General features: G+C 40.4%; 1 protein-coding gene across 2 annotated transcripts; it reads right to left on the bottom strand.

The window, feature by feature from the left end:
* Nucleotides 1-318: 318 nt before the first annotated feature.
* Nucleotides 319-19,190, bottom strand: wdr35 (WD repeat domain 35). Of its 2 annotated transcripts, XM_084569109.1 has the most exons (28): nt 18,565-19,190; nt 18,351-18,468; nt 17,604-17,675; nt 17,398-17,490; nt 17,184-17,312; nt 16,919-17,052; nt 16,384-16,549; nt 16,132-16,277; nt 14,818-14,943; nt 12,792-12,977; nt 12,543-12,578; nt 12,376-12,436; nt 11,435-11,579; nt 10,915-10,984; nt 10,571-10,624; nt 10,380-10,489; nt 10,018-10,237; nt 9,829-9,909; nt 9,417-9,553; nt 8,846-9,049; nt 8,580-8,726; nt 8,319-8,451; nt 8,113-8,223; nt 7,211-7,375; nt 5,555-5,695; nt 2,650-2,806; nt 1,325-1,565; nt 319-851 (listed from the first exon to the last, which is right to left on the bottom strand). In XM_084569109.1, exons 1-28 carry the CDS (start codon nt 18,586-18,588, stop codon nt 701-703), a joined length of 3,558 nt encoding a protein of 1,185 aa, XP_084425235.1. In that variant the 5' UTR covers nt 18,589-19,190; the 3' UTR covers nt 319-700. The 2 variants fall into 2 exon arrangements, with proteins under 2 accessions (XP_084425235.1, XP_084425236.1); XM_084569110.1 differs by lacking the exon at nt 12,543-12,578.
* Nucleotides 19,191-19,915: the final 725 nt, after the last annotated feature.

The raw sequence follows: 19,915 nt of genomic DNA, 5'->3' as shown, positions 1-19,915 counted from the left end.
TCCATCTCTTTTTCCTCCAGCTAACAATGTGCTCACTGTGCATTAAACCCACAAACGAAGAAGTGCTTCCTTTTGCTCAGTGTCCTCATTATCTACCCAACTGACCTCTAGAGACGCCACAGGGCGAGGGATTTCATCTGACTGGATGTACTTAAGAGCTCCTACAAATGGTCTGCTGGCTTGTTAATCACTAGTCTTTGATCAGGAGATGCTCCCAGTAAACACTCCTGATTGTTGCTTCCAAACGGACGTGTTGGTGGAGACAACGTGAATGTCAAGTCGTCATTTGCTTCATTCTCTGCATCACGCACAGAGGTCGACAGCACAGAACGACACCACGACATTGAATCATAGACTTAGACTTCTTAGTTTATTGACATTAATGTAAAAATAGTTACAAAGTAGTAGTACTCTTTCGAGTATTTTACACCATTTAAGGCAAAAGCAGTACATTTAATGAATAAAAGACAGATCATCTGACTGCTGATGCCACGTATCAGTTTAGGTGCTTGTTGCAGTAGCATGTTCAGGAATTAACCACAGAAGGTTTAAAATGACACAGGGAGCAGCTGTTTCCACAAATAAATCTTTTTGGTTCATATCTTACAGAGACATTTTAAAAAAAGAGAAATGTGTTAAAATGCAATGAGAGATTTGGACTTTTCTTTCTGAGCAGACTGTTCCTCATGAGGTTTTGTGTTCATGCTACGGGGCTGTGGCACAGTGGGCAGCAGTTATATTTGCTGATCTCTTGCTCTACAGCACAGTGTTTACACACACTGCACATCCAAAACTGGTATTCCTGGATCGGCAGACCGGTCACAATGCATGTTGGTAATTTCCCCTCTGACCTAAAACAGGAAAAGCAGAATTACTTGAAGTGGGTTTGGGGAATATTTTAGCATATTTAAAAATGCAGTATAAGAAAACCAAAAAACAAGATGCTTCCAGTGGTGTCTTAAGATATTAATGGTCTCTGGTGATACAAGCACAGTATTTGGAGACTGACTGTAAAGCTGTAATATACTTCAACCAATATCTGACTCATAGCTTTTATTTTGGATTTATAGTTCTAGATTTTGTGTGTAAGCCTAAGAATCTGTCATACTACATATGTTGGTAATTCAAATGTTTCTTATCAAGAGTCATCAAGAATGTCCTCCCTGGGTCTCCAGGAGTAGCTTGACAGTCTGCTGAACAATGAGTATACTTAACCTCTCTTTTACATTTAGTTGAGCAAAGCTAACTTTACAGGGGAACAGCAAATAGAACTCAAAAATAGAAATAGTTTAAGAGTATAATCTGGACTCAGAGGAGGCCTCACCCCTCTGAAGACCTGTCCAGCTCAGTCACGCGGCCGTCTTTCGGGGGGTGCTTGGTGAAGATCTCCAGGGCCAGATCCTCGTAAAGCTGCCGCTGTTCAGGGTTCAGACTCTCCAGGGACTCCAGCTTGATAAAGGCCTGCGAGCATGTGCCGAAGGCCCGGTTGGCTGCAGCGCAAATGGCGAGCAGAGAATAGATCTCCACTGCGGCGATGACGTCCTCATACTCACGCAGGTGAAGGGCTTGAAAAACAGGTACAAAGTTAGACTTCCACCCTGGATGAATCTATGACTGGAAACGCCAGAAGGTTTCAGAGAAAAACTGCCCGAGACAAGAAATACATTAACATTCTAACTGTCTGACAGCGTATTGATGTTTCTCTGGAATGATTCAACTTCATATATGACCTTAATGCAAAACATTAAATAACAAAATTACTGCATGCACTGTATAGCACTCAAATGCAAAGTAAACATAGCTTTGCATGGGTTTTGCATATGCCAGCAAAGCCAGGGATAATGAATGATCTATTAACCCTAGCCGACTTTGATCTACAGGGTGGGGTCATGTAAATCACATGTAGTGTGAGGTACTGTTAGGAGCTCTCTGTTAGATTATCAGAGACACACAAAGGGATTATCATCTTAAAAATTCAGTCACATGGTCTTTATCTCTGTAGTGACATACCAAGATCTCCTCGAAATATCCATACCAGTCAGCTGCTGTACCGCGCCCATGCAATTAATTAACACTAGATGGCAGAAGAGTCCAAAAATGAGATTAGACTCAAGACATTTCTTCAGTGTGTTCATATATTTCTGTCTATCTAAGTCTGCGTAACTGTCAAGAAGATTGTTTTAATGACTGAGTACTGTATTATTTATTTGAAGTAAATATATTAAGGTATCTAATTTAATGGGAAAATGAGATATTGTTGTGCATCTGTAGCAGGTTAATCACAAATCAAAAGCATTTGAAGAAGGCGCTTGAACAGTCGAGAGTGAATGTAAAATACTCTGCAGGAGCTGTTATTCACTCATGCAGAGTACAAATCCTATCACTGAGTAGATGAGTAAAAAAACAAGGCTGTGACTAAAGAATGTGTTGATACTCTCTCTCAGTTTAGAGTTTAGAAATGAATATCACAATCAGAGCATTGTTTCTGACCAACAGCACAAAACCCAAATATATTCACTTAGCAGTGTTTAAAACAGAAACATGAACAAGAAAGACAACAGAACTGACCAATAAACCTGGTTAATCGTTTCGAACATAAATGGTACTGTCTTATAATATGCTGTGTAAGTGTCTGACGTGATTAGGTACCTGTGCGCATGGCATTCTCCATGTAGCCTTCATACAGCTGTCTTTGAGCCAGCAGGAAGAAGTGATACGCCTCCGCTCCACGCCACGCGTTGTCCACGATGCGATTGTCTGAAGAGGTTGCGTCTTCCTCAAGGAGTCCAGCAAGTGCAAATGTTGCCTGCAGCAAATGATTCCGACAATGATATATCTACTAAGCAGTGAGCAGTTACAGTTTAGAATACTCCTAAAGACACATTAGTGGACCCCGTGCCATTGGACGGGGGGGAGGTATCGCAATAATTCACCACAAGAAATGGAAAGTCTCGTCTGTCTCTATCCCAGCCCACCAGTCATTTGAATCTCTGGTCATTCAACTGAACGGACCATCTCCTACTATAATAGCCGCTGTTTATCGTCCACCTAAGCCCAACACTGATTTCATCAGTGAATTCTCTACCTTCTTTACTCACATATCCTCACTCAGCCCTAACATAATTCTACTGGGTGACTTCAACATACATCTCGACAATTTGAAAAATTCTTTCACAAAAAGCTTCACATCCTGCCTGGAGAGTTTTGGATTACAGCAGTTTATTGACTTTCCCACCCACTCAAAAGGACACATCCTGGACCTGATCTGCTGTTCTGGTACTACTCCTTTTAACTGTTCTGCAATTGATCTCCCCATCTCTGACCATAAGCTTATATCATTTAATGTTAACCTTGCACTATTCAAATCTAAACTACCTCGCATCATATCATTTCGTAATATTAAGGACATTGACTTAACTGCTCTGAATACTGGCATCACTGCCCTCCCCCCCTTCAACCACTTATCCACTCCCGATGAACTGCTTTTCCATTACAACACTGGACTTCATAATCTACTCGATTCCCTGGCTCCACTGAAAACACGGACTGTCACCTTCACCCACTCTGCACCCTGGTTTACACCCGAACTCCGTCAGCTTAAGGCCAAAGGACGTCAACTAGAACGCCTCTACAGGAAATCTGGCCTCACCATACACCAGGACATGTTCCATAACCACATTCTCCACTACAAGGCCATGCTATCTACTGCCAAATCACTTTATTTTGCAAATCAAATCAATTCAAATGATGGGAACACAAAGGCTCTCTTTTCTCTGGTTAACAAAACTCTACAACCCCCGGACTCTCTTCCCCCTCACTTCTACTCAACTGATTACTGCAACGTCATTATGGAATTTTTTAACACAAAGATTGATACTACTACACTCTCTCACCCCTCTTATAACTGCCTTTGTTCATTCCTCTCTCATCTCTGGTCTTGTCCCTTCGTCTCTCAAATCAGCCTCAGTCACCCCTATACTCAAGAAACCTGGTGCGGACCCCAACAATTTCAGTAACCTCCGTCCTATCTCCAATCTGCCCTTTTTATCTAAAGTTCTTGAAAAAACAGTTGCATCCCAGGTCCATGCCCACCTCTCTGACAATAACCTATATGAACAATTTCAATCTGGTTTTCGCCCTTTACACAGCACAGAAACAGCTCTGTTAAAAATCACCAATGACCTCCTTATGGCTGCTGATTCAGGACTCCTTTCAATTCTCATTCTCCTTGATCTAACCGCAGCATTTGACACAATCTCCCACTCCATTCTCATCCATAGACTAGCCTCCATTGGTATCTCTGACACACCTCTCAATTGGTTCATCTCATATCTCTCTGGCCGCACTCAGTTCATTCAGTTAAAAACATTTACATCCCGCCCATCCCCCCTTTTCTCTGGTGTTCCCCAAGGCTCTGTTCTTGGGCCTCTTTTATTCATCATCTACCTCATCCCCCTTGGCCAGATATTTCATAGGTATAATATTAATTTCCACTGTTATGCGGATGACACCCAGCTCTACTTGTCCACCAAACCCAGCTCCACCTTTCCACCCACTTACCTCTCGGACTGTATTCAGGAAATCAGAACCTGGTTCTCCACCAACTTCCTTAAACTCAACAGTAGTAAAACTGAAATTCTTCTCATTGGCACCAAAACCACCTTATCTAATATAAACAACTTCTCTATTCAAATTGACAATTCCCCAGTCTCCCCCTCTCCCCAGGTTAAGAGTCTGGGTGTCATCCTTGACACCACTCTTTCTTTCCATTCTCATATTAACAACATCACCCGTTCAGCCTATTTTCACCTACGCAATATCTCCCGTCTCCGTCCATCCCTCTCACCTGAAAATACTGCCACTCTTGTCGAAAGCCTGGTCACGTCCCGTCTGGACTATTGCAACTCGTTTTTATTTGGTTTACCTGACAAATCCATCCATAAGCTACAACTGGTTCAAAACTACGCCGCACGAATCATCACTAGAACCCCCTCCATAAGTCACATAACACCGGTCCTGCAGCAACTCCACTGGCTTCCTGTCAAATTCCGTATCATCTACAAAGTCCTACTTCTCACCTTCAAGGCATTAAACAACCTCGCCCCTCACTACCTCACTAACCTGCTCCAAATAAACATTCCTGCCCGCACTCTTAGGTCATCCTCATCACAACAACTCACCATCCCACCTGCTCGCTTGACCACCATGGGGTTCAGAGCTTTCTCCCATTCAGCCCCCTGCCTGTGGAACGCCCTCCCGGAACACTTAAAAAATTCAGACTCAGTCACCACCTTCAAATCTCAGCTCAAAACTTATTTATTCAGACAGGCCTACTCCATTCCATAGTCTCACTTCTATCTCCCATTCTATCTGTCATTTGTGTGTAACTATATGTTCTATATTATGCTTGTGTGTACTTTAATTGTGTTTTATTTTAACTATTTCGTGTATTGAATTGTGTTTTATTTTAAACAATTTGTACGGTGACCTTGAGTGTCGTGAAAGGCGCCTATAAATAAAATGTATTATTATTATTATTACTGCAATATCTCACCTCAGACTTCTTTCCTTTGGCTTTGTTTTGCTGTGACGTCTTCACCTGCTCGTGGTAATTTTCAACCAGATGTGCTGCCAGCACATAAAGCTTCTTCACTCTCAGAGGTCGGGTTCTTTTCTTTGCCTCGTCATCTGCTATCTGGAAACAGTGGCCACAGTAACACTTTTCACACCCATCGTTGCATTGTAGATTATTTTAATCGGTTTTACTTGAATAAAATGTTTCCCATAAAACAGAAATCTCTTATTTACAAATGTATTCCTGCAGCCCTCTGGCAGCGGTTACAGCTTTGAGTATTTGAGTGCTTGGAATTTGATGTTTGGAGTTTTTCACTAATCAGATAAGAGAAACTTTTCCTAATTTCTGAGTCTTGAAAAGCAGTTTGACTCTGGTTGGGCATTTTTTGAATGGTTTCAGCGAATCTGCTTTTCTTGACTGATGGACTGCTGCTGAGATGATTGTATTTCCTGCAGGTTCCCCCATATTTACTGAGTTTGACTGGACAGCTAACTCCAGGAAGAATCCTGGTGGTTTCAAACTTCTCTGTTTTACCATTGTTAGCGTGCTGCTGGAAACCGTTGAAGCTTTAGAAATGGTCTTATTACCTTGTCCTGATCCATGCATCACCAAATATGTATCATAGATGTCTACAGAGAGTTTGTTGGACTTTGTGGTGCGTTTATTGTCCTGACACGTGGAGTGAAATGTGGAATGTTATATACACAAATGTGTGTCTTTCTAAATTGTGTCCATTCCATTCAGTTTGCAGATTGTAGACAGATGTCATGGATATACAGCAATCAAGACTGAACACAAGTTGAAGCTGCACTTAACTGTCTGAAAATTTCTGTTAATGAGGGAATCAGTGTTGAATTTAATACACTGGCTAATTTATTTATTTTTTTAAATCTTGTTAACACAGGGTAATTGATGGCTGACTGGCTGAAAATGACAATTTCATTCATTTAAATCTACAACACACAAAAAAACAATACTTTACAAAGTGACTGTACACTGATCAGGCATAACATTATGACCACTTTCATAATATTGCATAGGTCTTCCTTGTGCCTCCAAAACAGTTGTGACTCATCAGAGAATGGACATGAGCCTTCTGAGGGTGTCCTGTGGTATCTGGTACAGAATGTTGTTAGTGGGGACCTTTGGGTCCTATGGGTTGAGGGGATCATCATACAGATACTTGATCAATTTGGGATCTAGTGAATTTGGAGGCCAGGTCAACACCTTGTGCTATTCTTAATGTTTTTTTTTGAGTTGTTCCTAAAGTGTTTTTGTGTGTGTGTCTGTGTCAGGCTGCATCCTGCTGGGGATGGCTGCTGCCATCAAGGAGTGTCATTGCTATGGGGTGGGGGTGCCTGGTCTGGTCTAGGTGGGTGCTACATGTCTAAGTAACATCCACATGAATGCCAGGTCCAAAAGTTTCCCAGCAGAACATTGAATTGTCACAAGATGGTCAATGTTATTTACTTCTCCTATCAGTGGTTTTAATGTTGTGGCTGATCAGTGTATATTTATTTTTCAGCAGCAACCGTACTAATTCTGATTGTATTATTTGAACCTCTTATCTGAATCAAGAAGCCACATATTTTGTTTCCATGAAGGCACTCAAAAGTAATAACACTAGAAGCCCACCTTAAACATGAGTCTAGCTGCATCAAGGAAATAATGAGCTTTCCGATACAGTTCCACTGCCTCGAGGGTTTTGTTCTTCTCAAGAAGATGCGACGCATATTTGGAAAGAAGAGATTTAATCTCCTTCATGTTGTGGGTCCTGGCGAGTTCCACTGCCTTGTTCCACTGTAAGAAAATCATTCATTCAAAAAGAAAAGTACAACATAATTCATTTTTACTATAGAGTTTTAAATATATCTGTCCAAAGAATCCAAAATAAGGATTAGAAAAGTCCTACAAATACTACATTTTCAATTTAACTTTGATAATGTATTAGTTTTTGACTTGCAACACTCAAACTCCCTTTAAAAGGACCATAGCTGCACAGCTACTGCACAACATTTAGATAACATGAGAAGACACAGCGTTTTTCTAACATTCTGGGGGTGAGTCAGCAAGGTTAAGTGTAAACAGTTGACAGCTTGTTCATTTTGTTGTCAGAAACGCAGCATTAACACAGCAAGACAAACTGCCTTAAGGAAGGAAACTGGGACTACTAATTACCTCCTTTTGGATGAGCACAAATTAAACATCCTTTTAACTAAAGCCAGCTATGGCTATTTTTAAGTAAACGCGTTTCAGCTTACATTACTTGAGTAACGAAAGGTTTTTCTCTCTCTTTGAGTCCACACAGAACAAAGAGCAGTGAAATGTTTTTCTTGAGGCAAATGTTAAAATTTACATTGGAAGTGCTTTTGTCTGACAGCGGCATTCACACCTCAGAGCTACATATCACTCAGGAAGAGGACAGGAGTGGGAGGACAGTAGTGTCCCAGGTCCAGCTGTCACACTGCGTGCTGAATCTGAAGATCACTGGGGGAATCCTATATGTGGGCGCCACAACCTTTCTGTCTGTCTCTCACCTGGTTCAGATGTACACACGTGTCAACGGCAGATTTGGGCTGGTTGCACTTAAGGTAGGCGTTAACAGCTTGTTCACACATGCCCACAGTGGCGAACATCTGTCCAATTTCCTATAAAGGAGAAAATAAAATATTAAAGTTATAATATGTATATGATGAATATGATAAAAGAGTTATGTTTGATAAAAGCTGAATGTGCGGCTCACCGGTAACAGTTTATGATTCTCTGGTAGGACAGTGGTCAACCTTTCAAGGCCATCGTAGTCCTCTAACATGTAGTAGCACTCTGCCAGCCGCTCCTGGTTACGGCCCTGAAGGTAGTACTGCACTGCATTGACCCTTGAAAAATAAATATTAGGTTTAAAAGCTACAGAGATGCTGTTTCTTTTGGCCTCAGAAGAAAAATCAGAAAAAGCTACTAGACTGGTTGTTGAAATATTGAATACAAGGATACGAAGATTGCGTACCACTTCTGCCTGTCAGCGAAATAGTCTCCGATTGCATTGTAAGCCTGTTCAAGCAGAGCATCATCACAGTCCCCAGAACCAGTTTTGAGCAGCTGCAGCACCCTGAACCAGTCTCCCAGCTTGATCCTCAGGCTGATGGCAAGGTCCCTACAGAGGCATGGATAACATGTACATTGACGGCAATAATGTCTAATCATTCATACTATACAATGAAACTACCATCAAAGACGACAAACTGTGAAAAATCAAATCACGGCTCATTGTACCTGCGATCCATATCCAGGTACATGCGCTCAGCTTCCTCAAACCTACTGAAGTAAGCTGCCACTTCTGCTTGTTTCATGGGCTCGCTGTGCAGGTTGCCCAGGCGCTTGACAAACTCAATGCCCTGGTAGTCTTTGCAGCGGACAAAGGCCTGCTCAGCTGTTTTCAGATCCAGTTTCTGGAGGGCTGCCTCAGCTAGCAGACGCCTGGAAGGTTTATAATCAAGAGACATGAAGAGTGGTTAGTTACCATAACCATGTTTTAATCTTTTTAGCGTTTAATTTAACAGACTTCTCTAGCAGTTGTTTTTTTTCCAGATTTTATATTTCTGTTATTTATTTAGTGTTGTTAGTAAGGGAGACTTACAAAGTAAAAATTTTGATGCAGGATGCCTGACTTGAAATGTTTGGATGACAATCTTAAAGTTTAGAATTTGACCACTTAGTAACCTAACTTTACAGACTTCACAAAAGCAGTTAACTAACATCACTATACCAATAAATTATCACATTCTCGCTAACTTTCAAACTAAAAAATGTCAGTGCTGATGATAAGCCTAGGAGGGACATTTACCAGAGTCTTGGGTGAGGGTTGTCTTCAATGAATTGTGAGGCGTCTTCAATGCCTACTTTTTCTATCAGAGCGCGACTGTCTCTCAGGGAGCGGATTTCAAAGTTGATGAGGTTGTCTTTGTTCGGCCTCTCTGGATCCTGTAAGGCAACACTCTTTAACAGGCCATAGTGTTTCATTCTGTCCACAGATTGTATACTGTTCTAGTCATCTGAAGGGAATCTGGTAACACCACAAAGTGATGAATCAACCTTTTGATATGCATAACCAGCACAATTCTTAAGACTACCGTGACTATTTTAACTTAAAAATGTTTTATTTTATACTGATATATACTCATAACAAATCTTTAGGCATCAGTACAACTGTGTTTGGGCTTCATACAACTCAAGGGCAAATTATTTCACAGGGTTACCTTCATGATTTCATCAAGCAGGACAGATTTTATTTCCAGGTCCTCAAAGTTGCAGATGTATCCAGATGTCTGGATGGGTTCCTATTTTTTTTTAAATAAAATATAACACTCGCAGATTAACCAATTACATTGCAGTGATAGCTGTAAACCAGATGCATCAACTCCTCCTCACCTCCTGTTAGCACTCACCTCCGGGTCTTGGTTCCTAAAGACGTACATTCTGGTCTTCTCCATCATGGCAAACAAATCAGGGTTGTCATTTGCCCACTTCATGTCCCAAACATCTTTGCGCTCAAACTTTGATGGATCTCCTGCTGCTGCCTGGTTTCCTGTACTGTCGTCTGTGGCAGCTCGAACTTCTAGGTCCAACAAAGTGAGCACGCCTGCGATGTCGATTATGGCCAGACGACTAAGGAAAATAATGGATGTACATGAGAGCACTTCAGGTAGTTTCATAACACAACATCACATTTAACTACCTTTGTTTAAGCAGATTAACAAAGGTTATCGGTAAACTGTTTGATTCTATAAAAACACCAGCCCACACTGACCTGGAATTGCAGTTCAAGGAGAGATAATAGGCTCTGTTGTTCAAAGTGTATTTCTGGATAAGACCAACATTAGGAAGGCTGTATCTGTGGATGGTACCAGACTCACGACCCTGTAAAGACAAAGACTTTTATTTTACTCTTGGGTTCATTGCATGATTCCAGATTCTTCCATTAAAACAGGGTATACATACCACAATAAGGGTCTTATCTGTTGCTGTAATGCAACAGATGGGATCTCGAGTTGCCTAAAATAAAACATAAACACAGTAAGAAACAAACAGTTGATCTGCCTTGCAGTAAAAAAAACGTATAAACGTATTTTTACAGCCATTTGATGTGATAAGGGTATTTAATTTAAATGCAATTAGATGAAACACAACAACACAGTAACAATTTGTATGAAAAAAAAAACATATTCTTATCTTATACTACATTAAAATGCCTCAAAAGTGTCTCTGTGGTCATGATTTTTGATTCTGTGTTTCACAGCCTGTACAACCTGACTGTAAGACAGGGGGATGCAAATATTTCTTACTGTGAAGGCTTTTGCAAAATCTGGACCGCTGTCACTTGCTCCAGATGGATTGCTGTCTATGTGATAGACCCTAGAGGGGCAGGAATGAGAAAGAGACAGAGACAGTCAGTCAGACAAACAGTTGCCCGTTCCCCTGAGGTGATTTGTGGTCCGGGTGCTAGGATAGCCCTGGCAGAACATTCGGTCATAACCAGGCAGTCTGGAACCTCAGTGGCATTTGATTCAGATGAATGAATCCTTTTCATGGCACAGTCAGTACCAATATGCTACAATGCAACACTGAGTCAGTAAACCCACTGTTTCATTGACTGACTCACAGAATTTAACACTATGGTGATCTTGCCTTCCTGTAACTTTCCAAGAAGGAGAGTTATGCCCTGTAGAGCTGACGTGGGCATTCTTTCTCCCCACTCATCTTCATCCTGTCGACTACCGGCCTTTGTCAAATAACTGTGCGGTCCTTATGACATCCACTTAAGATGAAGTTTCACTCTACAGTATATTTCTGAAAAAAACTGACCTTTCCCTTCCCTCCTTCTTTGTCCTGGTCACTTGGTTGATCTCCAAGGCAGTCAGTTTTTTTGCCACTCTGTACTGCCACAAGTAGAAAGCTTCTTTGGATGCAGCAATGACGTGTGTCTTGGTCATGGAGACAAACAGTGGATCTGAACAAATAAATAAGCGACAGAATATCAGGTAATTACAAAAGATAAAGATCTATACATAATGCAAATAATGTTGTAATTTGGAAGCAAGTAGACTATTTTATCAACTTCTTATTTATGTCATGTTTATGGATCACATGTGTGCTCAGCAGGACGTACGTATTATGAAGGGACTCAAAAAACCTTCAGTTGGGTTTAATCAGGCATTCATATTGCATTTGGGTGGTAGGGTAGAGCTGATTCTACACCATTGAAAAATCTGGCAAATGAATGTAAATATTTTCTGTAACTGTAAACAAGAAATAATTTTATTCATATATGCTGTGTGGGTGACATACAAGTCCTATGAGGATAATACAGTTTTTTCTCAAACAGCCTGACTTCAGCATGAACTTCATTCCTTGCACTGTTTACCAAGTCGGGTTATCTGAAGCCCACCCAGAACTTGAGCTGTCCCAGCCTGAGCTTCTCAGCAAACATTTGATCACATCTAGCAAAAACAGAATGCCAAATGTCTTTGAGGTATAAAGACGCCCAGTGCCCACTGCTGTATGAAGCTGTGGGCCCATGAACTGTGAGCAGCAGAAGGCAGGATGCCAACTATCACGGTGTGATCTCTCACACTGGCTTGAAGAAATACATCAACCCTGTGCTGAAATAGGACTTTGATCATCCCACTGCTGCACCGCAAGATTACTACTAGTCACTTCTGTGTGTGCAAGCTTGCAGGGAACACATAACGACTAAACGTTACAAGATTAATATTTCTCTCCTTACCATACAGTATGCAACTCACCAATGTCGATATATTTTGAGTCCAGTGGCGTTCCAATTGAGTTGCACAGAATCAGGACATACTGAAAAACACAGAGTAGAGTGGCATTATTCTACAGGTCAAAGTATATCTCCCAGCCAGAACAAACAGTCCACTTTTGGGGTGTGAAGTTTTAGATTGTACATTACCCTTGAATGACTCCCAGACTCTAACTCAGCATCCTCCTACGTGGCAACAAATTAGAAAAACAGGAGGCAAGACAGCAGAGAAACATTTGTGATCCTTGCTATTTCAGGCCACGATTTACAGTATCTTCCCTTTCTGCAGAGTAGGCTCTAGTAAAGACTATTCAAAAGCAGTGTAAATGCTTCTCTTAGTTTCTTTTTTTTTTAGTTTTCCTCTCACTGTTAGGACATATGAGCTTAAGATGATTGTACCTGAGGCTGGGTGTCATCTGCCTTGCTGGCCAGGATGCAGAAGTCCCCGGAGGTCGTGATAGACATCAAGCTCTTGACATATTTGACAAACTTCTCATTATTTTTGGTGTCCCAGAATACCACACAGTACTCCTGCCGCTCTGGCTTTGTGTAGGCATACACCACTGTGTTGCAACAGTAGCCCCACTGTTAAGAGACATGAAAAAACTGGTGAGATACAAGAGGGAGGTCAGAAACACTTGAGCCCCTGACCTCTAAAAACTATAATGCCCAAACTGACAAGGAATTACAGTGGTTCATAAGTTTATACACCCTGGCCATGTTTCAGAGAATATGAATGAATTTTTTCACTTATGGTTAGTGGTTGGGTGAAGCCATTTATTGTCCAACAACTGTGTTTACTCTTTTTAAATCATAATGACAACAGAAACTAGCCAAATGACCCTGATTAAAAGTTTACATATCCTGGTGACTTCGGCCTGATAACATTCACACAAGTTGACAGGTTTGAATGGCTACTAAATGTAACCATCCTTACCTGTGATCTGTTTGCATGAAATCAGTGTGTGTATATAAAAGGTCAGTGAGTTTCTGGGCTCCTGACAGACCCTTGTATCTTTCATGCAGTGCTGCACTGATGTTTCTGGATCCTGAGTCATGGGGAAAGCAAAAGAATTGTCAAAGGATCTGCGGGAAAAGGTAACTGAACTGTATGAAACAGGAAAGGGATATAAAAAGATATCTAAGGAATTGAGAATGCCAAATCAGCAGTGTTCAAACCCTAATTAAGAAGTAGAAAATGAGGGATTCTGCTGAAACCAAACCACGGTCAGGTAGACCAACAAAAATTTCAGCCACGACTGTCAGGAAAATTGTTCCGAGATGCAAAGAAAAACCCACAAATAACTTCAGCTGAAATACAGGACTCTCTGAAAAAAAAAGTGCCGTGGCTGTTTCAAGATGCACAATAAGGAGGCACTTGAAGAAAAATGGGCTGCATGGTCAATTCGCCAGAAGAAAGCCATTACTATGCAAATGCCACAAAGCATCCCGTTTACAATACACCAAACAGGACAGAGTCTCATTACTCTTGGTTCAGGGTCTCATTTGGAGTGATGAAACCAAAACTGAACCTTTTGGCCACAACCATAAACATTACACTTGGAGAGGAGTCAACAAGGCCTATGACGAAAGGTACACCATTCCTACTGTGAAACATGGAGGTGGATCGCTAATGTTTTGGGGATGTGTCAGCTACAAAGGTACAGGACACTTGGTCAAAATTGAAGGCAAGGTGAATGCAGCATGTTATCAGAAAATACTGGAGGAAAATCTGCACTCATCAGCCCGGGAGCTGCGCATGGGACATACTTGGACATTCCAACATGACAATGATCCAAAACACAAGGCCAAGTCGACCTGTCATTGTCTACAGCAGAATAAAGTGAAGGTTCTGGAGTGGCCATCTCAGTCTCCTGACCTCAATATCATTGAGCCACTCTGGGGAGATCTCAAATGTGCAGTTCATGCAAGACAGCCCAAGAATGTACAGGAAATGGAAGCTTTTTCCCAAGAAGAATGGGCAGCTCCACCATCTGAGAAATAAAGAGCCTCATCCACAACTACCACAAAAGACTTCAAGCTGTCATTGATGTTAAAAGGGACAATGCACGGTATTAAGAACTGGGGCATGTAAACTTTTGATCAGGGTCATTTGGGTAGTTTCTGTTGTAATTATGATTTAAAAAGAGTAAATACGATTGTTTGATAATAAATGGCTTCACCCAACCACTAACCATGAGTGAAAGAAAAGTTTTTGTGTTATCATTCATATTCTCTGAAAAATGGACAAGAAATCATAAATTCTGCCAGGGTATGTAAACTTATGAGCACAACTGTAGATCATGAAATTTCTGAAAATTTCTGAATCCCTGAAAATATCTTAGAAGAACCATTTGCAAGGGCTACACACTTCTTTTTGATTAAATTGCCATAGACAGTATGAGTTACAGGGGTTAGCATTTACCTTATAATCTGGTCTTATGTTGGCAAAGTAGATGTAGGAGTCCACAGCCAGGCCGATTCGAAGCCCTCCTCCTTCCCAGGCTACTCCTGACATCTGCTTCCCAGGCACTTTGAGAGTTCTGAGATGCTGTGTAATAATTATTTGCCCAAATTATTATTTCTGTTTTAAGGTGAACTGCTTTATTAAACTATGTATTAATCACAGAACCTTTTTAATACTATTCAGTGGCACATTTTCCTTTTTTCAGGAGAAAATCTTGACTCTCCAGAAAGTCTGTGAAAAAAATATGACTGAAAAGGTACTCTCAGCAGAGGTGTTGAGAATGTGGAGTATGAAATACTGAGAAAATGAAAGTAGCCATAAAACTATGTCAGTGGTAGTAAAATGCTAATGCTAAACAGCAGTATAAAAAACCTGAGCTAGCTATGTATGATTCACTGACTTCTGGATGACTATTAAATAGCTGCAGATTAAAATGGCTGAAAGGTTTCCATTTGGACAGGGGAAGAAGGACAAATAACTGGTGCAACAGGTATTGCATGCATCTGCTGGTGCTGTTGTCTGTTTGGTAGCTATTGAAGGAGCCCCTCTTGATTTTAGATTTGCTTAAGTGACTGTGTTTAAAAATTGGTGTTTCCTTTTATATAATTTTTTATTTATTTTTTTTTTAATTTCCTCCAGTTGGTCCCACTGGGCTGCAGTCTACAATGGCTAAAGTCTCGTAATTTGGAAATTAAACACAAACCTGGTTCACCTTGTTGAGGACATCTAAAAAAAAAGGATATTTACTTGTATTTGTTTTATTATTTGGAATTATATTGATAAATTATCATCTTGTGACTGAAACACCCTTGAAAAGCAAAAATGTGTATGTGTTTTTCGGTATTTGTTGGTAATGGAAGGGACAAACTATTTTGGTGAGGTGGGTTTGTTTGTTGCTGTAGAGCAAAATCTTCTTTACTGATTAAGTCAGATCCGTGGCGTGTACTCTCCTTGGTACTGAAGCCGTACTGATGTTGGTGCCATCAGCAGATTAGTGAGAGGGTTACTGATTATTGTACTAAATAGTACCACATGGTCCAGGCAGACTTGCATACAGGAAGTTATGTTATTAAGGACTCCTGCATTGTGCATGAATCACAGTAAGATTACCTTATTTTTTACTTCACTCTGGCTTTCAAATTCTGTTTCTGGCAGACGACTCTAAAGTATTTAATTCGTAAATAAATACTGACAAGTGTTACTAGCACATAGTACTCTATATTTTAATTGTGATATTGAAACTTGATAAATATCTAACCTTCTTGAGCTCACCTCTCCAAATGGTGTGTAGAACTGCACCACATTAAATTCTTTGTCCATATTAGAGGCTCTGAGGGAACCAGCGACTGCCAGGACACTACCACAGTGATTCCACTGGATACTGACCACATTCATCAGAGTGTCAATACACACTGGGTCTGCAGACAAGGACAAGAGGAGACAGCACCACCATTAGTAAACATGACATGTATGTGTAAAGAAGAAATCATTGTGCAGTGTTTGAAAGGGTGTTTGGTTGCTTACTTTCATCATTCTCATAACGCATGACCTGGCATCTTCCATTATCGAAACAGATGGCAAGACACGGACAGTCTGGCTCAACATATCCCCCAGTTCCTGCATACCAGTGGATGCCTGCTATACTGACAGCTCCAGTTGCGTTGGTGAGACAGCTGATGGTCATTTTCATCTGAAACATTACACAGATCATGAAAAGACCATTCAAATTGATGTATAATCAGTAAATATCTGATATAATATGCATGAAAGAAAAGGACAATCTGTTAAAGCATAAGAAACAACTACTTCGTAGAAATTCTGTATTATACAGCAATTATTATTCTCTTTCATTTTCCATGTAGTTGCATGATGCATGATGCAAATATATAGCAATAGTAGGGGTCTGAAATGTTGTTTAATACTAGGAATCAACAAAGCTGATACAGCAGGGTCTAATATCCTCAATTGTTTGTAAATTGCTAACAAAATCCTACACACATACAATAAAAAGTACATATACTCCGATGTGCTAACATATCTGTTTTACTTGCACACTCACTATAAAGTTTCCTTGGTTGTCGTAGATTTGTACTTCCCCATTGGCCATGCCGAAGAGGAGGATTTTGCTGTCTGGCGACCAAGCTACATGAGCAAGCTGATTTCCCTTCAGCTCCTTTCCCCAAATCCGGTTTCCTACGAAAATAAGGCCATTAATCTAATGCACATGTTCAGTTTCAAAATGTTTAGATCCATTTGCCCTTTATGTAAACAAAGTAATATAATGATGCTATTTACACATTTTTCTCTGTAATCAAATGATTTACCATCTACAGATCCAACAATGACCGCCCCATCTTCATACACAATGCAGATCTTTTGACCATCAGCGTTCCAGCTCATGCTCCTCACCACTGACTTGTTCCTGTTGTTGATCATTTCCTCATACCACGCACCTTAGGAAAGATAACAACAAACAACTATAAAAGACACATTTATTACACAGCAACCTGTAGTTTAGTTTGTTTCTGCAGTACTAACCTTTGTAAAGCATCCATACAATGATGAGACCATTTTGGTCACTAGTCGTCAGCTTTTCATATTGTTCGTTCCATGTGACCACTTGCACTGCACCTGCATGTGTGGTAATAAAGTGTCACGATGAAATTTTTCTGATGGCTTGCTTTAGGTGACTAACTAACATCTTAACACAGTGACAGGTGGGTTAAATACTGAGTAGAACTTACCACTGTGTCCCTCTAGAGTCTGGTTCATTGACAGATTACTGGGTGCAGCAAGACCTTTAAGTTTGACATCATCTGTTGACAAACGGCAATACAAGAACAGCAATAGAGACTGTATTAGTTTGGCAGCTTAGTTCTTCATGCCGTTCTATGTTTCTCATAGTTGTCACATACATAACAACAGCCTGTCTGTCTAGCCAAGAAAGGGCATAAAGTGGTACCATTTCTACTTACAGTGACTGGACATAGAGGCACCAGATCTGAGCCAAACGGCTTATGAAAGTTTCAAAAGATTTTCTTCACCATTTCAAAAATCCTCAAATCTACATCACATGAGCGTTATGTAACAACTCTGACTGTAGTAGCTATACACACTTTGACACACACCTGAATGAGTGGAACATTATTCATCACAGCCAAAATTTATACTTCAGCATTTTTATTTCACTGAACACTTTGATATGGTGCCAGTATGAAAATAATAATTATATAAAATAAATACTAATTAAATACTAACACAAAAGCTGAAAACAGAACTAGCCCACATCCACCTATATACAGTCAACAGTTTTTACAGACAACACGTGCAGGTGAAATGCAACTGCATTCATCATTGAATGTGTTCTGCCTTTTGTCATTTTAATTTTGATTTAAAAGCTTTGACCTCCAAACCCCTCTAAATTCAGGTACAGCAAGAGGTAGCATGGACATCTCAGGACTATGCAGGTCTCCAGTCCCACCTAAACTTACCTGTCTGAGTTTCAAGCTTGAGTACTCTGAGGAGACCATCGTCTCCCCCACAGGCAATAAAGCCTTGATCTTTGTTCCAGGAGACACATTTTAGATGGATATTGTTTGGAATAGCAATCTATAACACACAAAATAACAGCCACATGGTTAACCCACACTCTGTCTCCACTGGGGTATTGATGTCTGTTAGTTAGCTAGCTGGATGGGGACTCACCTTTTTACTGAGGTAGATGAACATGGTGGCGTTGACGTTTACAGACCTCAGTCAATAGGAAATGAAGCGCTTACAGCTTTACAAGTTATCCCTATCAACCTAAATATACTAACTAATATAGTGTCAGTTATCAAACGCGGCTAACTAAATCCACCTTCGCTTTACAACCTACATCGTGCGGCCTCGGTATGATAACTGTGGCGTTAACATTAGCCGAGACACTTAGCTTAGCTACTTAGCAGTTACCGTTAAGTGTCTCTGACGATACACAGCTACCTCGCTTCAAAGACGTTCCTAACTTTAAAGCCTCACAATTTCAAAGACTTACTGCATCTATAGTAAATAACGCTCCAAATGATATGTGAAAACATTTCATATTTGACGTTTCATTGCTTGTGCTGACGGACTCGAGTCTGTAGCTTCCCTCGGTCTCCCGTGGTAACCGTAAACCGGAAGCGTTGATACGGGGTCCTATGGTAGTTGTAGTTTTTTGGAGTTGAGCGTTTGGGAACTCAGGTTCCCATATTTTGAGGAGAAGCTAACGGAACTTAATAATAATATCAGCACCAGGCAAATGAAATTGCATTTAATTAGTTTGACTAGTGCCCAGCATATGTTTGAAACGATAGAATTCAAAAAAATCTTTTGGTAAGAGAGTAAATACACAATACAAAAGACATTTGAAATTCATTGTTTCTGAATATTTATTTTCCGTTTGAAGCCATATTTCTAATATAAAATATACAGACAGAGTTGTGTTCTATCACAAAAGCACCAAAATATGTCATGCATACAAGTTCCAGTTTACTCAAAGACTCCATGGCTATAACAAATAAGAAAATACAGTACATTTGTGCATCGTACTGAGAAAACCCTGTGTCACGTTCTTAAAACTTTATATTAAAAATAGCCAGGACTGCTGCAAGAAAAACTGGTCCAGTAATTGTCAGTAGTGCAAAGTACTGAAGCAGTCCAGTCACTCTTGAACTTCCTAAACTATATACCCTTTTTTCACTAAACAACTGTACCTTTATGTACCAAACAAAACATGAATTACTAATCACTGGGTGGTAAAGTCGTTGAAATATTTCAGGTGTGAAAGAAAAGGATTAAAGTAATTCACTGTGACATAACGTGCTATAGACCCACAGTGCACTTGTTGCATAAGTGCTTAGTAGTTGTATTAATGCTACGGGTGGAGTCTTTGTGTTCTACAAAACACCTCACTGCACTGGTCAAGAAATGTTCTCAAAGCAGTGAACAATAAGAAAGTTATACAACATGTTCTCCCCAAAAATAATTAAAACATATATTAACTTCCCAGCTTGTAACATTTTCAACAGACATGATT

The sequence above is a fragment of the Chelon labrosus genome, assembly GCF_963514085.1.
Source record: "Chelon labrosus genome assembly, chromosome: 20".
Classification (NCBI taxonomy): domain Eukaryota; kingdom Metazoa; phylum Chordata; class Actinopteri; order Mugiliformes; family Mugilidae; genus Chelon; species Chelon labrosus.
The sequence above is the reverse complement of the archived record's forward strand: the minus strand, read 5'-3'. Positions and strand labels throughout refer to the sequence as shown.

Bases quoted from the DNA above. Each gene is read 5' to 3' on its own strand.
- wdr35 (XM_084569109.1), bottom strand. From the start codon at position 18,588: ATGTTCATCTACCTCAGTAAAAAG. The intron at 17,491-17,603 runs GTAAGTTCTACT...CCACACATGCAG, and splicing joins GACTCTAGAGGGACACAGTG to GTGCAGTGCAAGTGGTCACA. The intron at 5,696-7,210 runs GTGGGCTTCTAG...CACTGTTTCCAG, and splicing joins CAGCTAGACTCATGTTTAAG to ATAGCAGATGACGAGGCAAA.